At 43.7% G+C, this 17,924-nt stretch overlaps 1 protein-coding gene across 1 annotated transcript in view; it reads right to left on the reverse strand.

Moving 5' to 3' along the window:
- TNR (tenascin R) overlaps positions 1-17,485 on the reverse strand; it is a 198,218-nt gene extending 180,733 nt beyond the window's left edge. The window contains exons 1-3 of the mRNA XM_030206742.1: positions 16,987-17,485; positions 13,514-13,990; positions 1,449-1,712 (exon numbers count right to left, since the gene is read on the reverse strand). Coding sequence (XP_030062602.1) covers positions 1,449-1,712; positions 13,514-13,990; positions 16,987-17,485 — 1,240 coding nt within the window. The remainder of the gene's footprint in view (positions 1-1,448; positions 1,713-13,513; positions 13,991-16,986) is intronic.
- Between the last annotated feature and the right edge of the window lie 439 nt (positions 17,486-17,924).

The raw sequence follows: 17,924 nt of genomic DNA on the forward strand, positions 1-17,924 counted from the left end.
GAGAGCACTGATGTGAAGAACTTAGATTTCAGCAAATCCTTTGACACAATTCTGCATAGGCAACTTATAAATAAGCTAAGTGCCCTTGGTATAGACCCCAAAGTGACTGACTGGGTTAGAAACTGATTGAGCGGAAGGTGACAAAGGGTTGTGGTAAATGGAGTTTACTCTGAAGAAAGAGATGTTACCAGTGGTGTGCCACAAGGATCAATTCTTGGTTCTGTTATATTTATCATTTTTGCAACAAAATTGCAGAACGGCTGTCTGGTAAGGTTTGTCTCTTTGTGGGTGATACCCAAATTCCTTAATGGTGTGGATAACATGAAGAGGGATCCAGTGAAGCTTGAAAAATGGTCTAGAATTTGACAGCTAAGATTTAATGCTAAAAAATGCAAGGTCATGCATTTGGGTTGCAAAAAATCAAGGGTGTAGTACGGTATAGGGAGTGAAGTACTGGTGTGCATAAAAGAACAGGACTTGAGCATGATTATATCTGATGATCTTAAGGTAGCCAGACAGGTAGCCAAAAGGATGCTTGGATGCATAGGGAGAGGAATGGCCAACAGGAAAAAGGAGGTGATAGTGCCCCTGTATAAGTCTCTGGTGAGGCCTCATTTAGAGTACTATGTCCAGTTCTGTAGGCCACACCTTCTAAAAAATAAATAAGAGGAAGACAGTCTAGAGGGTGGCTACTGAAATAGTCAGTGGTGGACTTCATCATAAAGTGTATAGGAAAGAAAGGAGGGAGAGGGGAAATATGATAGAGGCTTTTAAATACCACTGTGGCTTAAATGCACAGGAGGCAAGACTCAGTTGAAAGGATACTCTGGAATGGGAGGGCATAGGATGAAGGTGAACGATGACAGAGTCAGGAATAATCTAAGGAAATACTTCTTTATGGAAAGGATGGTGGATGCATGAAACAGCCTCCCGGTGGAGGTGGTGGAGATGAACACTGTCTGAATTTAAGAATGCCTGGGAAAAGCACATAGGTCTCTGAGGAAGAGAGAGTAGATAGTATGGATGGGCAGGCTGGAAAGGCCATATAGTCTTTATCTGCCATCATTTTCTATCTTTTTATGTTAATGTTTCTTCTGAAGAACAGTGTGTTCTACTATCAAGAAAAATAGGGTGCACTATTTGAGCAACAGTGTTCACTATTGCACACTGGGGTGTAGTAGTGTGCAATATTGATGATATTGCCCCTGAAACAAACAAAAAATGAAATAAATAAAAAAATCCCCTAACAAAATGAAAAATTCCATAAATAACATGGGAACGGAACAAAGGATTTTGGCCTGCACACCCCTACTAGAAATAACTTTGGCAGCATGCATATTGCCCTTGCTCAGTGCCACACAGGCAGGCTCTCTCTGGTGGCAATCATAAGGCTAACTACTTTCATGCATGCAACAGAAATCTTAAAAAGAATGGAGGGAAAGACTTACGGGTTGTCACCTTAGCACTGACTGGGATGCTGATGATGTCATTGATAACAGAATAGACACTGATGTTGTAAGTGAGACCTGGTTCCAGTTCCTTAATGGTAGCAGCACTCCAGTCCCCAGGCACACGCTGCTGGAGCTGGAGGATTCCCGGGATCATCGGCTGGTAGGCAATCACATATTCTGTCACCACCATGGGTCCGTCCCATTCCAAATCCACTGTTCGATCGCTGACACCAACCATCCGCAAGTCTTTAGGTGGAGCAACTAACAGGTGGAAATGCAGTTCATTTGAGTTATTCGCTTACTTAGTACAGGACACTAATTTAGATGTTTTAAGACATCCCAGTTCCCCAGGATACAATACAGTTAGGGTGAACTCTGTAAATGGTGCTTAAAAAAAATAGATACTGAAAAAAAACTGCTTAAGTGCTATTCTGTAAGCTGCGCCTAAAAAGTTAGACTTGGTTTATAGAGTAGCGCTTAAGACCCGGGGGGGGGGGGGGGGGGGAGGGGGTGTGGTCTTAAATTTAGATGCTTCCATTTGTACCAACAAAAACGTGATGCAAATACCTGCACCTAAATTTAAACGCAGAGCCCCTTATTATTCTATAATTGCACATGTAACCAAAAACCATGCCCACAATCCGCTCCGAACTGCTCATGACCCTCCTATTTCCATGTCCCCTTTTTCAGGATCCCATGCCTCAATTTAAGCATGTAAATGCCAACTAAAATCTAATTAGTGCCAATACTTGTTAAAAATCCAATTATTGGTGCTAATCAGCTCATTAGTCAATGAAATTGCACACACAAATTTGAACCTACAATTTTTGGCGATGTTTATAAAATTAGGGGGTTAACCTTTGAATGGGGAACTTTAAAGTTAAGTTTGGGGTCCTTTTACTAAGCAGCGGTAGGGCTAACATGCAGGTAGCATGTGCCATATTGACACTACTGCCAGAGTAGCGCAAGAACCTGGGGGTAATTTCTAAGTTTTTCTACCACAGGAGACACTATTTTCTACTGCAGGGGGTATTCCCAGCAGTAACTGGCAGGTCAGCCACATTGGCGCATGCTGCATGATTACCGCCTGAGTAGCGTGTAAGCCCTTACCGCCATGTCAGTGGGTGGCGGTAAGGGCTCAGGCAGTAAATAGCTACGCACTACTTTTAATTTTAGCACAGAGCCATTTACTGCCCCATTAAAAAAAAAAGCCTTTTTCCCCAGCTGTGTTAAACAATGGCCTATGGTGCACCAATTTCATGCGTTCGTTTTTACCACAGCTTAGTAAAAGGGCCCCTTATTTACCTAGCCCAGTGAACAAGTAAAGTTTGAGGCCTTCATAAGCTCATTTTCAAAAGGAAAGGGCACCCATCTTTTGACACAAATTGGGAGATGGGCGTCCTTCTCTCAGGGGTGCCAGAATCGGCATAATCAAAAGCCAATTTTGGGCGTCCCCAACTGCTTTCCGTCGCCGGGACAGCCGAAGTTCCCGGGGTCATGTCGGAAGGGTAGTGAAGGCGTGGCAGGGGCGTGCCGGGGCGTGGTTAAGAGATGGGCGCCCTCGGCCGATAATGGAAAAAAGAAGGGCGTCCCTGGTGAGAATTTGGTCAGCTTTATTTGGTCCCTTTTTTTTTAGGTCCAAGTCAGAAAAAAGTGCCGAACTGCCCAGATGACCACCGGAGGGAATCGGGAATGACCTCCCCTGACTCCCTCAGTGGTCACTAACCCCCTCCCACCCTAAAAAAAACAACTTTAAAAACTTTTTTTTGCCAGCCTCTATGCCACCCTCAAATGTCATACTCCGGTCCATCGCAGCAGTATGCAGGTCCCTGGAGCAGTTTTAGTGGGTGCAGTAATCCTCAGGCAGGCGGAACCAGGCCCATCCCCCCCACCTGATACACTTGTGGTGGAAAATGGGAGCCCTTCAAAACCCACCAGAAACCCACTGTACCCACATGTGGGTGCCCCCCTTCACCCCTTAGGGCTATGATAGTGGTGTATAGTTGTGGGGAGTGGGTTTTTGGGGTTTTTTGGGGGGCTCAGCACCGAAGGTAAGGGAGCTATGTACCTGGGATCAATTTGTGAAGTCTACTGCAGTGCCCCCTAGGGTGCCCGGTTGGTGTCCTGGCATGTCAGGGGGACTAGTGCACTACGAATCCTGGCCCCTCCCATGCCCAAATGCCTTAGAGTTTGTTTTTGAGATTGGTGCCCTCGGTTTCCATTATGGCTGAAAACCGAGGGCGCCCATCTCTACAGCCGGCGATCTCAGCATTTGACCCAAATGTTGAGATTTGGGCGCCTCCAACCGTATTTTCGAAACAAAAAATGGACGCCCATCTCGTTTTGAAAATACGGTTGGCCCCGCCCCTTTGTGGCGCCGTCCTCGGAGATGGGCGCCCTTAGAGATGGGCGTCCCCGATCAAAAATGCCCCTCCAAGTCATGCATGCATGTCTTTCAGCATTTAGGTTCCCGCAGTTATGCCACTTATATTGCTGCTGTGTTGCGCCTAAATACTATGTGTATATTACTTGTTATGCTAATGACCTATAAAGGAAAGTTGGTGTCTTTATTGATTAGTTTCCTACCAGGCACCCGGTTACAGAATTATCCTTTTAGTAGAAATTCTATAATTATGCATCACCATTTAGGTGAATGTGACTGTTACAGTTATGCATGTAAGTGATAACCACTTGCTCAGCAGTATTCTATAACATGTATGCATAATTGCCTTAGCACACAAATGCAAGGAGGCATTCACAGGGGGAGGAGCATGGGCAGGGCATGGGCATCTCTAACATTTATGCACATAAGTTACAAAATACTGTAAGTTACATGCTAAAGTGTCACATTTACCTGTGTGCATTTATGCCTACTTTTGACATGGTGTAAGTGGGCGCTCCTAAATGTAGGCCCACAGATGCTGACTTACTCTAGTATTCTGTAAGAACACTTATGCATGTAAGTCCTAAGAAGAAGCATGCTTAAATTTCAATTATTGCCAATTAGTGATGGTAATTGGTTGTTATTGGCTAATTATCATTGCTGATTGTCTTGCTATTCAATTGAGTAGCACATGTAAATTGGCAATGTCCACAATTTAATGCGCAAGTACTCGCCACACCTTATGTAGAAACCAGGGGAATGTGTGTATAAATGTGAGCACCCAGGTTATAGAACTGACCTTAAAGGAAGGGGCAGAGAGTAGACATGCCATGTGCTAGTTGGGCATGGGCACATTATCGTATGCTACCCAATTACTGAAGGAGTAGCGCAAGAGCCCTTACTGCCTCCTAATTAGGTGGCGATAAGGGCTCCCGGCAGTAAAGGCCATGTACTAATGGGGAAATTAGAGCATGGCCATTTAAAAAAACAAACAAAAAACAACTGCGGTCATTTTTCAGCCTCGCTAAATAGTAGCTGAAGCGAGCAGTAAACCAATGCGCTACTTGTGGCACTGGCCATTTTCTAGCATGGCTTATTAAAAGGACCTCTTAGTGAGAAATAAAATTAAAAATAAATAAACACATAAATAAAAGACCCAACATGGCCTCTGGCAAATGATTAGCCTCCTTTATCTCGGGTGCTGAGTGTGGTGGATAGGTTAGTCTGATGTATGCATTATAGTTGTTGTTTTTTTTTTAAGTAATTGTGATTGTATTGGGTTATTTTTCTTTATTTTTGGTTTTTACTTTATGAATATTATACCTTTCTGTGAGCCACTCAGCTGTCCTTGATTATGGGTGGTATATCATATCTTGAATAAACTTGGAACTTGGTGGATGTTTCACCTTAAGGCTGAATTAGCAGTTTATATACATACTATAAAAAAAATTGCAAATGCAGATAATAAAAATCATGCAACATATATAAGCACTTTGCCTCTTTTTTTTTTGGACTGGACGGCTACGGACGTTTCGCCTCTCTTTTTGGACTATCCAGATAGTGCCAGGGCGGTCTGTAATAATTTTCAGCAACATTATCAAAGTAGGTGCTGCTGAAAATTCATGACTAAGTCACTTACCCATACAGCAGCTGCTGCTAAATAGTTATATTCACTCCCAATCCTTGAGAGTTGCCAATGGGGACTGGGCGTGAATATCAGTGGCCTAGATAATGTCAAGCATTTTTGAAGACAGACATACTGTATGAAGCAGGCATTCTCAAAAAAAAGAAAAAGGTTTAAATAACTTGTGATGCTCAGGATCTAGCAGAGCAAGCCTGCTGCCAGACACAGCCCTCATCTTGTAAGATGCCAACAACAGTCAAGGGTTTTTTACAAATCAGCTCACAAAATGAGCCAAACTTAAATTATTATCAGCTTAGAGTAAAACTAAAAAGTAGCATCTGGTTTCAAAAGTTTTTCTTAATGGATCCTTTCAGGCCCTGAAACAGTAAACTGTATTATTCTTTAGCACAGTGATTTACCCCTGATTTTTCCATGCTTGTCTTACTCTTGATGCAGTAAGAAACTTTAGTGCGGGAAAATCAGCAATAAAACCACCGTGCTTTGGCATGCAAAATACTAAAGAACAAATTGATTCTGATGTTAAAAAAAAGATGATAAAATCTAGTGAGGTTTTTTTTTTTTTTAATATTGAATCTTTATGCCAGTTGTAGCTGGAATAAAGATGAAGTATGGGAGCAAAAGGAGGGTCTGAGGTGACCTCTGGTTCCCTCAACCCCTCTCCTCTCACACCACAAAGGAAGTCTCTGGTGGCCCACTCTCTACACCCAACACTAGACAGAAAGTCTCTGGTAGTTGAAGTGAGTCCCCAGACCCCTAGATCACAACCCTTCTGTAAATGTTGGGATGTAGGGGTGATGTCCATGGGCTCCTAGTTTCAGTGCTGCCATCTTCCAAACTGTCAACACCTAGCCTCTAGTGGCACACTGGAAAACACCTCAAGAGAGTCAGTTTGCCAAATAAGGTAATACTTCCCAAGGGAAGCATTCCTTTATTTGGCAGACTGTTTCCTAGCAGTGTGTCCCAACATACTGCTAGGGGTCATGCAGACATTTTGGAAAATGGCTGCACTGAGGCAGTGGGCATCACTCCTCCTCTCAACTTTTAGAAGAGAATGCAAGGATTTGAGGTCAGGGGTCTGATCCCCCACTAGATGCTGTATCTTGGGGTGCCTGGACCAAGGGTGCTGTTTACTACTTAGTTCCAAGGAGGACGACCTGGGGTGTAAGTGTGTCAAGGGAGTCTGGGGATTGGTCGGGAGTGTCCAGGTCCCAATTGGCCACCAAGGCATTTTTGTGGGGTGGGGGTAGGGGACTGGGCAGGGTTTCTTTTTAAATGTCTCCCCTTCCTGTCAGTGTGTGAGCCAATCCCTGTTTGTACTGACAGAATTGGAGACCTTTACTTGTGATGCAGCAAACAGCTACATATTACCATGGCAGCATGCACTGTTTTGTCTGACAGTACATAAATTTTAACGTCCCGCTAATGTGCATCTCATTAGTTTATCGTAGCAAGAGCAAAACGTTAGCGCATGTGCTAGAATATTCTGTGCTGAAGCTTAGAGCTATGTTCTAATTCACTGCTTACTGCATCAAGGGCTCAATGTGAAGCAAGCTTAAAGAAATTAATATACTACTATGAAAGAAATAATTTATCACACCACAACTAAACAATAATTTTCCTTTCCTTCTGTACCTGGTAAGGTCTCTGGAAAGAAAAAAGCCTAATTACAGCAGAATTAAACAGTCCTCCCTCCTTCCTTGCTGGGTTTGCAGAAGGTGTGGCCTCTTTCTCCATCTTCACATACTGCTGTAGCTGTTTTACACCCTGGGAACAATCTTAAATATGCAGCTGTGACAGTTGTCGGCTATTGTTGGTCCTGATTTTCCGCAGCCGCAAAAAGAAATGGCTCAGTGAAATCGGCCTATTGTTGTTCTCTGTGCTGTTATCCCTGCCACCATTACCAGGCAGAGCTCCGATGGAAGGAAAGAGAATGTGCTTGCCAGGAAAGCATAGTTAGCTCTTTCTTAAATTTATTTATTTGTGGCATTTGTATCCCACATTTTCCCGCCAATTTGCGGGCTCAATGTGGCTTACATTTGCCGTAGTGGCGGTTGCCATTTCCGGGTAACAAAATTACAAATGGTGTTGCTTTAAGGTGCATACATACATGGCAACCTAGATGGAACATCACATACCTGGAATTGTCTGATACGAAGGTAAATACAGTTGGGATGAGACAGTAAGCTTGCATTAGCGCCGTGTGTTGACGGCTTAGTACATGGCTTCCTAACATAAGTGTAACACCAAACACTTGCACGCCAATGCAGTAAAGAAATTGTATGCAAACAGGAGCTGCACAGGAGCTCCCAGGTCCTTTGTGCTGACCTGGGAGAGCACACTGGATGCAAATGCACCTGATTCTACGCTAATGGCAGTTAGAGCAGGGGTGGGCACCTACAGTCCTCGAGGACAACAACCCAGTTGGGTTTTCAAGATTTCCACAATGAATATGCTTGAGATCGATTTGTACGTACTGCTTTCAATATATGCAGATTGATCTCATGCATATTCATTGTACGAATCTTGAAAACCTGACTGGGTTGTAGCTCTCGAGGACCGTGGTAGGCCACCCCAAGCTACAGCTTGTGCACAGGTCTGAGGCTGGAATGCTATTCTGTGCATAACATTTTGGCAATATGAATATTCATGCACAGAATAGCATTCCAGCAGAAGCACAAATGTATGTGGAACTATGGGTGCCGATATAATATTCTTGGGCTCAGATCAGTGCGCAGCTCAAGTTGCTGTTAGAGCAGAATTGCGTGATCACAAAAGAACAAGCACCCATCCCCTTCAGTTTTGTCGCACTTTTTTTTTTCTTTTACTATGCGCTTTGTGGAATCACAAAAAGGTTGCTGGTCCTATATGCTGGCAGTAAAGAGAAGAAAAGAAACAGGTTTGAAATCCCTACTAATGTGGCTGTAGAAGAACAAATTAACCCTTTAAGCTTCCCTAGACTTTACGTTAAAGCTCTGGCATTGCCCTCAGCTCCTCAGTCCTCTGTGCACTTCTCTGCTTCTGTGCTAGTGTCTAATGCAAGGGCTAGATTCTGTGCAAAACCCTTTTCTACATTTGTGCATTCACAAAGTTGTGTGGTATAGCTGCGCACACCCTGCGCTAGCCCAGTGCAAAGCCTTGCACACTTTACTGCATTGACCCAAGTGTTAGGTAAGACTGGGTATGTACACAGTCAAAATATTTTCAGTTTGTTTTTGGATTTTTCCTAAATTGTTTCATGATTTTCAGGTGTTTTTTTTTCCTGGTTCTTTTAAAACGTTCATGTTAATAACTTTTTTGTGTAGCTGTTAATTCATCGGTTTATGCACAATCGATTTTGCACTCACTAGAATTTTCAAAGCGCCCAAATGAACCAAGTGCTTACTAGCGATTTGAATTCATTAGCGAATATCAGGACACTGTAGACTGATCTGGGTTACTGGGATCAAGCCCCAAGAGATTCAGCTCAAAACACACACTCACACTTCCACAGGCTACTTTCTACTGCGGCTTAGTAAAAGGACCCCTATATAGTCTAATTGTGTCCATACCAACTCTGACTACACTCTGCCCACATTACACCCTGGTAGATGCATACCAGCAAAATACTTTTATGCCATTTGGTATTTTAAAAGAGGCCATTTACACTCCTATGTAGCCACATATGCACGAAAATGGACTTTATAATATTGCCTCCTTAATGTTTTGCACACTTCGGTAAGAGTACTGAGGTCTTGGCTGACCCTACAGCCCTGGATTTATGTCTATTTGGGGCCATAAAAAATCATGGTTCTTGCTACTTTGGATCCTAAGTAGTTTGTTTAGCACACAAAAGTGATTATTTTAGTGGCCGTATTTGCAATATAGACATGTACAGGATAAGACAAAACAAAAAGTAATCTTCTAAAGTTTTTTGCAGTTTTCTGAGCAGTTCGGCGATTGTTTGCGGCTTTGGGTGGAGTTTGTGATAAGACTCCAACATTCCTCCCCAAACATGGTAGTCCAAGGGGTTTAGGTCTAGCGAATTTCAAAGAGTAACTTTATGTGCTTATTTAGTCATTATACTTACGTATTACTATTAAACAACAGGGGCGTAGCCAGACCTTGCCAGGAGCGGGGGCCACAGCCCGAGGTGGGGGGGCACTGTTTAGCCGCCCCCCCGGCCGCCACCGCCACGATCCCCTTGAAACTCCCTTCCCGCAACCAACCCTCCCCCGCCGTCACCACCCGTCAGAAACAGCTGATCATAACCAGGAAGTTCCTTGAATGAAGGTGCTACTCTGGCGCTGAAAAGACTCTCTTTGGCTGACCCGGCCAGTAAACAAGGTATCGGCTGCTGCTGCGGCGGCGGGGCGGACGGTGACGCCGGGGGAGGGCTGGTGGCAGGAGGGGGGTTCAAGGGGATTGTCGGCAGGGGGCCAGGGTCAAATCTACGGGGGCCCGGGCCCCCTCAGGCCCCACGTAGCTACGCCACTGATTGATTTAAGCTATGTTGAGGTTACTGACATTTTAACATTACTACCTAGCAATTTTTCTATGTTAAAAATGTTTGAGCTAAAACACAGTGAAATGTCATTCAAACAATACAATTAATGTATCAGAATTTTGCAGTCACTGTAAATGCTCAAAGTATACAACCACAACTTTAACACAGGCCTTCAATCACTTTGGGAAGTTCTTACAGACTTGTCGATCTGTCCCTTTGGCAGGTTGTCCCAGATCATCTGCAGTGCTTCCTTCAGTTCGTCGATTGTTTGCGGCTTTGGGTGGAGTTTGTGATAGGACTCAAATATTCCTCCCCAAACATGGTAGTCCAACGGGTTTAGGTCTAGCGAATTTGTTTAGAAAAGTCTGCATCACTGTGACATCATTTACAGTAAGCTGGTGCCCCTTTTTTTTCCAAATAATAGTAGTTTCACAGAGCAAACATTTTTGAACCCACGAAAACTGCTGGGTGGTTACACTAAAAAGTCTATAACCTCGCCATGTTTAAAGGTAATCTCATTCCACTTGGCACATAAATGTAGATAGTAACAACAAATAAAGCTGTAAAGTTTCACATTGAAATTCAGAGTGGTTGCTGAGAAACAGCAAAAAACTCCAGGGTAGTGGTTCCCAAACCTGGTCCCAGAGGCACCCTAGCCAGTCAGATTTTCAGAATATCCACAATTAATATTCATGAGATAGATTTTCATGCAGTGGAGGCAGGGCATGCAAATCTCTCTCATGAATATTCATTGTGGGTATCCTGAAAACCTGTCTGGGGTGCCTCCGGGACCAGATTTGGGAACCACGGCTCTAGGGGGTTACTTTTTTTTTTTGCCTCTCCTTGTATAACTGTGGGGATGTCCCCAGTGTATCACCTTTTGTGAAACTGAGGCCTGAATCACACTTTGACTAGGCCAAGAACCAACTGTCATGGTTGCCTGAATGTTTGCTGACATTCCAAAGAGTATTTGCACTTCATCTTTGGGTGTGAAGTTGGTAACAAGACAGATTTACACGGACACAAGTAAGAAATAAGACATGTGGGCCTCTTTGGTCGGTGCTGGCACTTGCAGGGAGAGTGTCTGAAACAACTATGGACCTCATTGTTCTCCAGGCCTGCATTTCATCTGCTGGACTGCAGGAAATGTGTGATCTGATTGGGCCAAAACAGTCACTTGAGGACAGTGGACAGAAGTCTGGTAGCAGACTTTGTGAAAAACGCGGGGAAGAGTTTTGGCATAGGACCAGAGCAAATGTACAGCTGGTAGCTCTGGAGAGAGACTGTCTCTCTGTGCCTTCTAAGTACTGTGCTTCTCTGTACACCACATTACAGAGGAGTATAAGTTGACAATTACAGCTTCTAACCTTGTGCGAGAGACCAGCTACTGATGCTGGCTGGGTCTGTAACTATTATCTCTACATTAACTTGCTGTGGGTGCAGCCTGAGCCGAAGAAAAGAATCCTGTCTTTTATCCAGAGACCCTACTGCGGACCACGTGGCTTGTGATGGTGAGAAATCAGGGTTTACACCTCTAGTGTGGGGACAGTTAGTTACTATTTCTAGTCTGCCAAAGCCTGTGCTAGCTCTTATGAGCATGGTTTATTAGCCAAATATATTTGTCTTTCAGTATTGTCTTCTCAGGAATAATTCTTAGTACTGTAACAGAATATATATGCATATATCTATTTTGTGTAATACGTAGGTCTTTGGTGTATTCCTAGTAATATTTATTTTGTATGCTTGATTGCCATTTTGCTAATTATTATTATTCTATAATAAAGATATATCACATATATGTCTACATCCCGATTTTAGAAAGCTGGGATATGCTTTTCCAAATATTACAAATACATGCATATGGCAAAGGGATTGTGGTCTGGGTGTGTTTTGGGCAGAACTATATACTCATTCATTCCCTATTTCAGAAGCAGAATGCATATTTATATCTTCTGAGATCAACAATGGGATTTACAACTGCTCCTTGAGATGTTTAGATTATTTAAAGGTGCTTGTTTTGTACACCTATGGGAAGCATTAGGGGAGGTTGCCCCCCTTAATCGTTCAGTGTTTTTCCCCTTCCTTCCTGAAAGCAATAGTGGTTTCTATCATGGTAGACTCACACATCTATGTGCCAGCACAAACATGTATGTTCTGAAATACCAGTATTCATGTTTATTTTATTTATTTAAAATAACTAGCTTACAACTCTAGGTGGTGTAGAAAATAAAACATACATAAAATCCAAACAAACAAAACATAAAAAACAAAAAACTTTGAGTCATATTACTTATTAAAATAGACCATCCAGCAAAACAGTGAGTAAACTGCCATGCTTAAGTGCAGTACGCCTGAGTGAAGAAATACGCTTTCAGCTGTTTTCTAAATTGTAGCATTGAACTCACAGCACATATGGTAATGTGTTCCAGAGTCATGTTCCCTCAACCTGAACAACTGTTGAACAATAAATATCAAGTGTAATCTGTCTAAATGTAGGAACGTCCAACATTAATTTGTCAGAAGATCTCAGGTTATGATTTGGAGGGTATATTCTAAGGGCAACTGCCAATGACAACGGTGTTTCATTATTCAAAGCTTTATAAGTCAACGAGAGCATCTTAAACTGAACTCGAAAAGAGTTGCATTGGCTCCCGATACATTTTTGAGTTCAGTTAAAGATGCACTGCCACATAGGTGTACATGTTGCCAAGTTGATTTGATGGCATATGGTGGTGGGTGTGAACATGGGACAGAACATGGGTGTAGTGTGCAAATATATATGCAAATTAAAGAATAATTATAATATTCATGTGTTCTGGCAAGCATCTAGATGCAGGCATTTACACTGCAAAAGAAAAAAGCAACACTGGGCCTTCAGAACTAGGACAACAGGAGTACTTTATTAATCAATGACCCGACACGGGCCGTGTTTCGGCGCCAACAAAGGTGCCTGCCTCAGGGGTTGATGTACTGATGCGCCGAAACATGGCCCGTGCCGGGTCATTGATTAATAAAGTACTCCTGTTGTCCTAGTTCTGAAAGCCCAGTGTTGCTTTTTTCTTTTGGTTTGTCTGACTGTATCCTGTATTGCCCTCTCTGTCTGTATGGCATTTACACTGCTACAGGGCTGTTGTAAGTGGTTGAGCCTAAATTCACATACATTTTCAGCCAATTCCGCTACTATTCCAAAAAGAAAAGTAGGCACCTACTTTTCTTTATAGAATAGGCTTGTCCGCTTCCCTTCTTATCCTAGGTGCCCTGTTATAGAATTATCTTCTAAATGCCTCACTACAAATACCATGGTCATTTGTGAAAACATACTTTATATAGAGTATGTCCATGCTGCTGCATAATGAAAATGATTTTATACAGAACGTATTAACTTCTACAACAAATATCCTCTTACCTTCGCTATTTTTATGAATGTTTTATTGTTTTATGATGTGTATATTTTAATGAAAATCACAGAGAACCTTGAAATCTGCAATATAGAAAACCTTTCAATAAACAAGTAAACACATCCTTATCTGCCTTCTCCCATTCCCTCCTACCTGCTGAGCAGTCCTGGTCCATATATCCTTCCTCACAGGCACATACTCCCTGTTGGCAGGCTCCCCGGCCACTGCAGGCATTTAAGCACCTCAGCTGCCCACAGTCTTCACCTACATAGCCTTCCAAGCAGACACACGTGCCATTGGCACACCGCCCCTTTCCTGAGCAGTCATTGGGGCAGCGCAGATCACTGCAGTCTTCGCCGGTGTAGGCTTCTTCACAGACGCACTCGCCATCCACGCAAAGGCCATGGGAGCTGCAGTCTGTGAGACAGCGGACCTCTGAGCAGTCATCGCCGCTGTAGTCTGCATCACACACACACTCACCCTCCATGCAGATACCCCGACCAAAGCAGGCCATGGGACAGTGGGGCTCCGAACAGTTCTTTCCACCCCAGCCTTCGCTGCAGATGCAGCCACATGTCTCCAAGCTGAAATTGCCATGTCCGCTGCAGTGAGGGATATAGTCCAAGTGACCTGGAGACATTAACAAACTGGTCAAAAGTTAATAGTCAATTTCAGCCTATGGATTTGTGTGACAGAAAGAAACCATAGGTATTGCAGTCAAGGCCAACCTTAGCATTGAGCCGCAGTGTTTGCACACATGGTCTCACCTTTCTGCCCTGCTTTTCAGTCCCTATTAACTTAGACAAGTGAGGTATCACAATGGATTTCTGTACATGGTCCCATACCCTTCTGCATCCCTTTCAGGTTGCCTCTGGATGTAATCATTAGGGTCAATATTCAGCTAGAAGTGGTGAGCGCTTTGCTGTCTGTAATTCCTGGATATTCAAGGCCAGGTCATGGCTGGGCTTCTGCACTAAATATCTGGATTTTGCGCAGCCATCCAGCTCATAGTGGGTTAAGTCAATATTCAGTACTTAACTGGCCATGGGTTACTGCATAAAGATAGGACTAACTTTTATGTGGTTAACCGGGACGGTTAAGTGTTGAATATTGGTATTTAACCAGTTAAGTGCTGCCTCCACCCCTGGAACGCCCCCAAAATAACCACCAATTTTCATGGCGATAACCAGTTAAGTGTCACTGAAAATTAGCGATTAGCCCTGTACAAGCAATTTTACTAGACAGCAGCCATTTCTGGCCAGTTAAACCATTTTGAATATCGACCCCATCGTCTTCAGTAAGGGTGTGCAAGCAGAACTTTTTCTTTTTGTACTTCTTTTGGTTTGTTTTGCAATAGCATGCACCAATTTCACAATAATGTGTCGGGTCAATATTCAAAGCGATTTACGCGGGCAGGAGAGGTACCTGCCTGCTTAAATCACTTACCACCGCCTAAGTCTTGATATTCAGTGGCATTAAAGCAGGCAATAATGCTGAATATTGCTTGACCAGCCCCAGAAAAAGTGGGCAGGTCAGGGGTGGTATGGGGACGGTCTTTGGAAGGAGCTGGGATGAGGGTGCCGACAATATTCAGTGTTAGCACCTGCATAATTATGTGGGTTAATTTAGGACAACTCAAAAGCTGTCCTAAACTAACCCACTTAGCTATGCGGGCTCTGTGCATAACTTTGTTTTTTGTTTTTTTCTGTACCCAATCCATCAAAAGCCCCCTTTTCTCTCTCTCCCCTTCCCCAGCCTGCAAGTCAATCACCCATTCCCACCCTCCACTTCAGGAATGACCCCAGCCCTATGCAGTCCAGGTAGCTTCCCTCAGGCCTACCTTTCCTCCCTGCTGGTGCACTTGGGTCTAGGGGGTACTACAGAAGTACCATGAGCTGCAGCGAAGGGAGGAAAGGTAGGCCTGAGAGCAGCCTACCTGGCCCATGGAAGGTAGGGGTCATTCCCGAGGAGGGAGGGTGGGAGGAGCGGCTGACTTGTGGGCTGGGAGGAGGGTGAAGGGAAGAGAGGAGAGGGGCTTTTCAGGGGATATGGGGGGGGGGGGGGGGGGAGAAAAACAGAAAACACAGTTATGCGGGTCCTGGACGATATTCAGCCAGGGCCCGCATCACTCAGCTGGGCCTGCATAAGCTCCAGCACCCAGCTCACCCAAAATTAGCTCCCAATATTCAGTGCTGGTGCCCAGACATGACCTGGCACTGAATATTGGGGTCTAATTTAGCTAGTCATGACAAGCTGGTGTGCTATTATATAATAGCATGTGATAGTTCAGTAGTTTGCAATTTGGGGTTCACGGACCCCTGGGTATCTATGAGACCATTACAGATGGACCGCAAAACACAAAGGTTTTTAAAAAAACTGTTTACGCTGCTGTAAGCCATGTGAGCAGAATACAAGGTCACTGTAGAGGCAGGATCAGCAGTGGCAGCCATGAGGAATGAAAGGAGCTGTAGCTGTGGAGGTGGAATCAGTGGCAGTGGTACAGACTGGAAGCAGAAGTGGTCATGGGGGTGGGGCCAGCAGTTGCAGTGGTGGTGTGTGATAAGAGGCAGATGTAAGTGTGGAAGGCTGAGAACAACAGTGCGGCCTCAAAAGGTGAGAAGAGGGAGATACCAACAGTGAGGACTAGCTGGAAATAAAGAGAGATTGAGCAACTGGTAGGGAATGGCTGGAGAGAGAGAGAGAGAGAGAGAGAGAGAGAGAGAGAGAGAGAGAGAGAGAGAGAGAGACTGCTACGGGGATAAAGGCTGGGGACTGGTTGGAAGGGAAAACCGAGAGATTTTTAGGGACTGACTGAGGAGTAGGATGAGTGTGTGGAGGAAAGTGGCTGGGGGTGGTGGTGAAGGAACTGGTGGGGATTGACTAGGGGAAGAGAAAGAGACTGGCTGGCAAGAGAGGGAGGCTGGTTGGAGGAAGAGAAACTGGTGGATACTAGAGAGGGAGACAGGAAAGGGAAGGGAGATATAAAAAGGGGGGCTAGTGGGGACAGGTTTGCCACTGGGGGGAGGGGGTCCAGAAAGACTGGTGGAGATGAACTAGGGTTCTCTGAACTTTTTGTAGGTTAGTAAGGGGTCCACACAACCAAAAAGATTAGGAACTTCTATGCTAGTTCAAAATAGCACATGATATTTCATTATAGCACACACTATCATATGTGCACTAAACAATATAGCGCACACTATAACAAAATGAAAAAAAAATTGCACAGCCGCTAGGCAACAGAGATGGGAAGCTGATGGATAATAAAATTATTTGCATTGATAGTTACTCTGCTTTGCTTTGTACAGTACCAGGACATCCTATGCTTTTATTATATTGCAGGCTCTCATGGTTAGATGCCAAAGGAATCTGCAAAGTTGTAACATATGTGTTAAAAAAATCCTTAGTAATAACATGTATACAACATGGACCTGAACCAGAGCTGTATCTTATGTAACGTCCTTATCCTTTACCTAGAATCAATACAGAGCACTCTCCACTGCCCTTATTGAACTGCCTCTGCTCAAGTCCTACATATAGGATTGAGTGCATTATAATTAGATGCTTCTAAATATAATGTCTTCCTCAACCTGCCCTCTCCTTACCCCATAAAATTGAAGAGTTGCTACCTGTTGCTGTACTTTCTTGGCAGCAGTTGGTGCTGCATTGATTCCGTAATATTGATACTTCCCTCTCTAGCATCTCAATTCTGGTCAGCAGCTGTTGGATGGTCTTCGGTAGATTGGAGAACACACAAGCTTGTTTCGGAATGTTTATTCTGTGGGTGAAAATGACTCCACTCTTACTGTCAGATGTCTGCTCCATGTACTCGGTCACTTTCTCTTTTTCGGTATTAGTCTCCTGGCCAGGTGGAGTCTCTACTTCTGTTGAGCATATGCTTTCTAAAGGGACATTAATATTGTAGACCTGGTTAAAAACCATCGGTTTGTCTTTGATAGTTATGCTATTGTTAACAAAGTTGCCCTCTTCTTCTTCTGTGCCCTCTGTAACTTGCTCTGCTAACACATCAACTTGACAGTCTAAGGGCTTGAGTATTGACCACAGCAGTATCAAGTTGATTCCAATAAACATGTTCCTCAGGACCAAGGCCCCGCCATCTGTTCCCATTTTCTTGTGAAATGAAGGAGACTTCTAAACCAGTCTTGACCAGCACAGCATGAGAGAAGCCCTGAATGAAACAGAAAAAATATAAATTACCCTCTCAACAAAAAACTAAAATCCATGCTGAGGCTATATGGAATCTTGATTTTGAAACGTAACCCAGATATAAAGAGATTCTGAAGGAAAGAAATTTATGTACATATTGGACATCAATGAACTTCTTCTATCTATCTGAAGTGTTTTGCTTTAGGAAACACAACACTTGAATACAAATTATGAAGGATCAGCACAGGCACAACATTTTTTTGTTCATTTCCAAAGAGTTGGTTTTATCCCTGATTTTAGTTAATTCTTTTGGGGGTCCTTTTACTAAGCTACATTAGGTGCTAATGTGCATCTAATATGGGAAACACTAAAGTGTCACAAGTTAGATTTTGCACTACCA

This window comes from Microcaecilia unicolor, chromosome 6, assembly GCF_901765095.1.
Source record: "Microcaecilia unicolor chromosome 6, aMicUni1.1, whole genome shotgun sequence".
NCBI classification, from domain to species: Eukaryota; Metazoa; Chordata; class Amphibia; order Gymnophiona; family Siphonopidae; genus Microcaecilia; species Microcaecilia unicolor.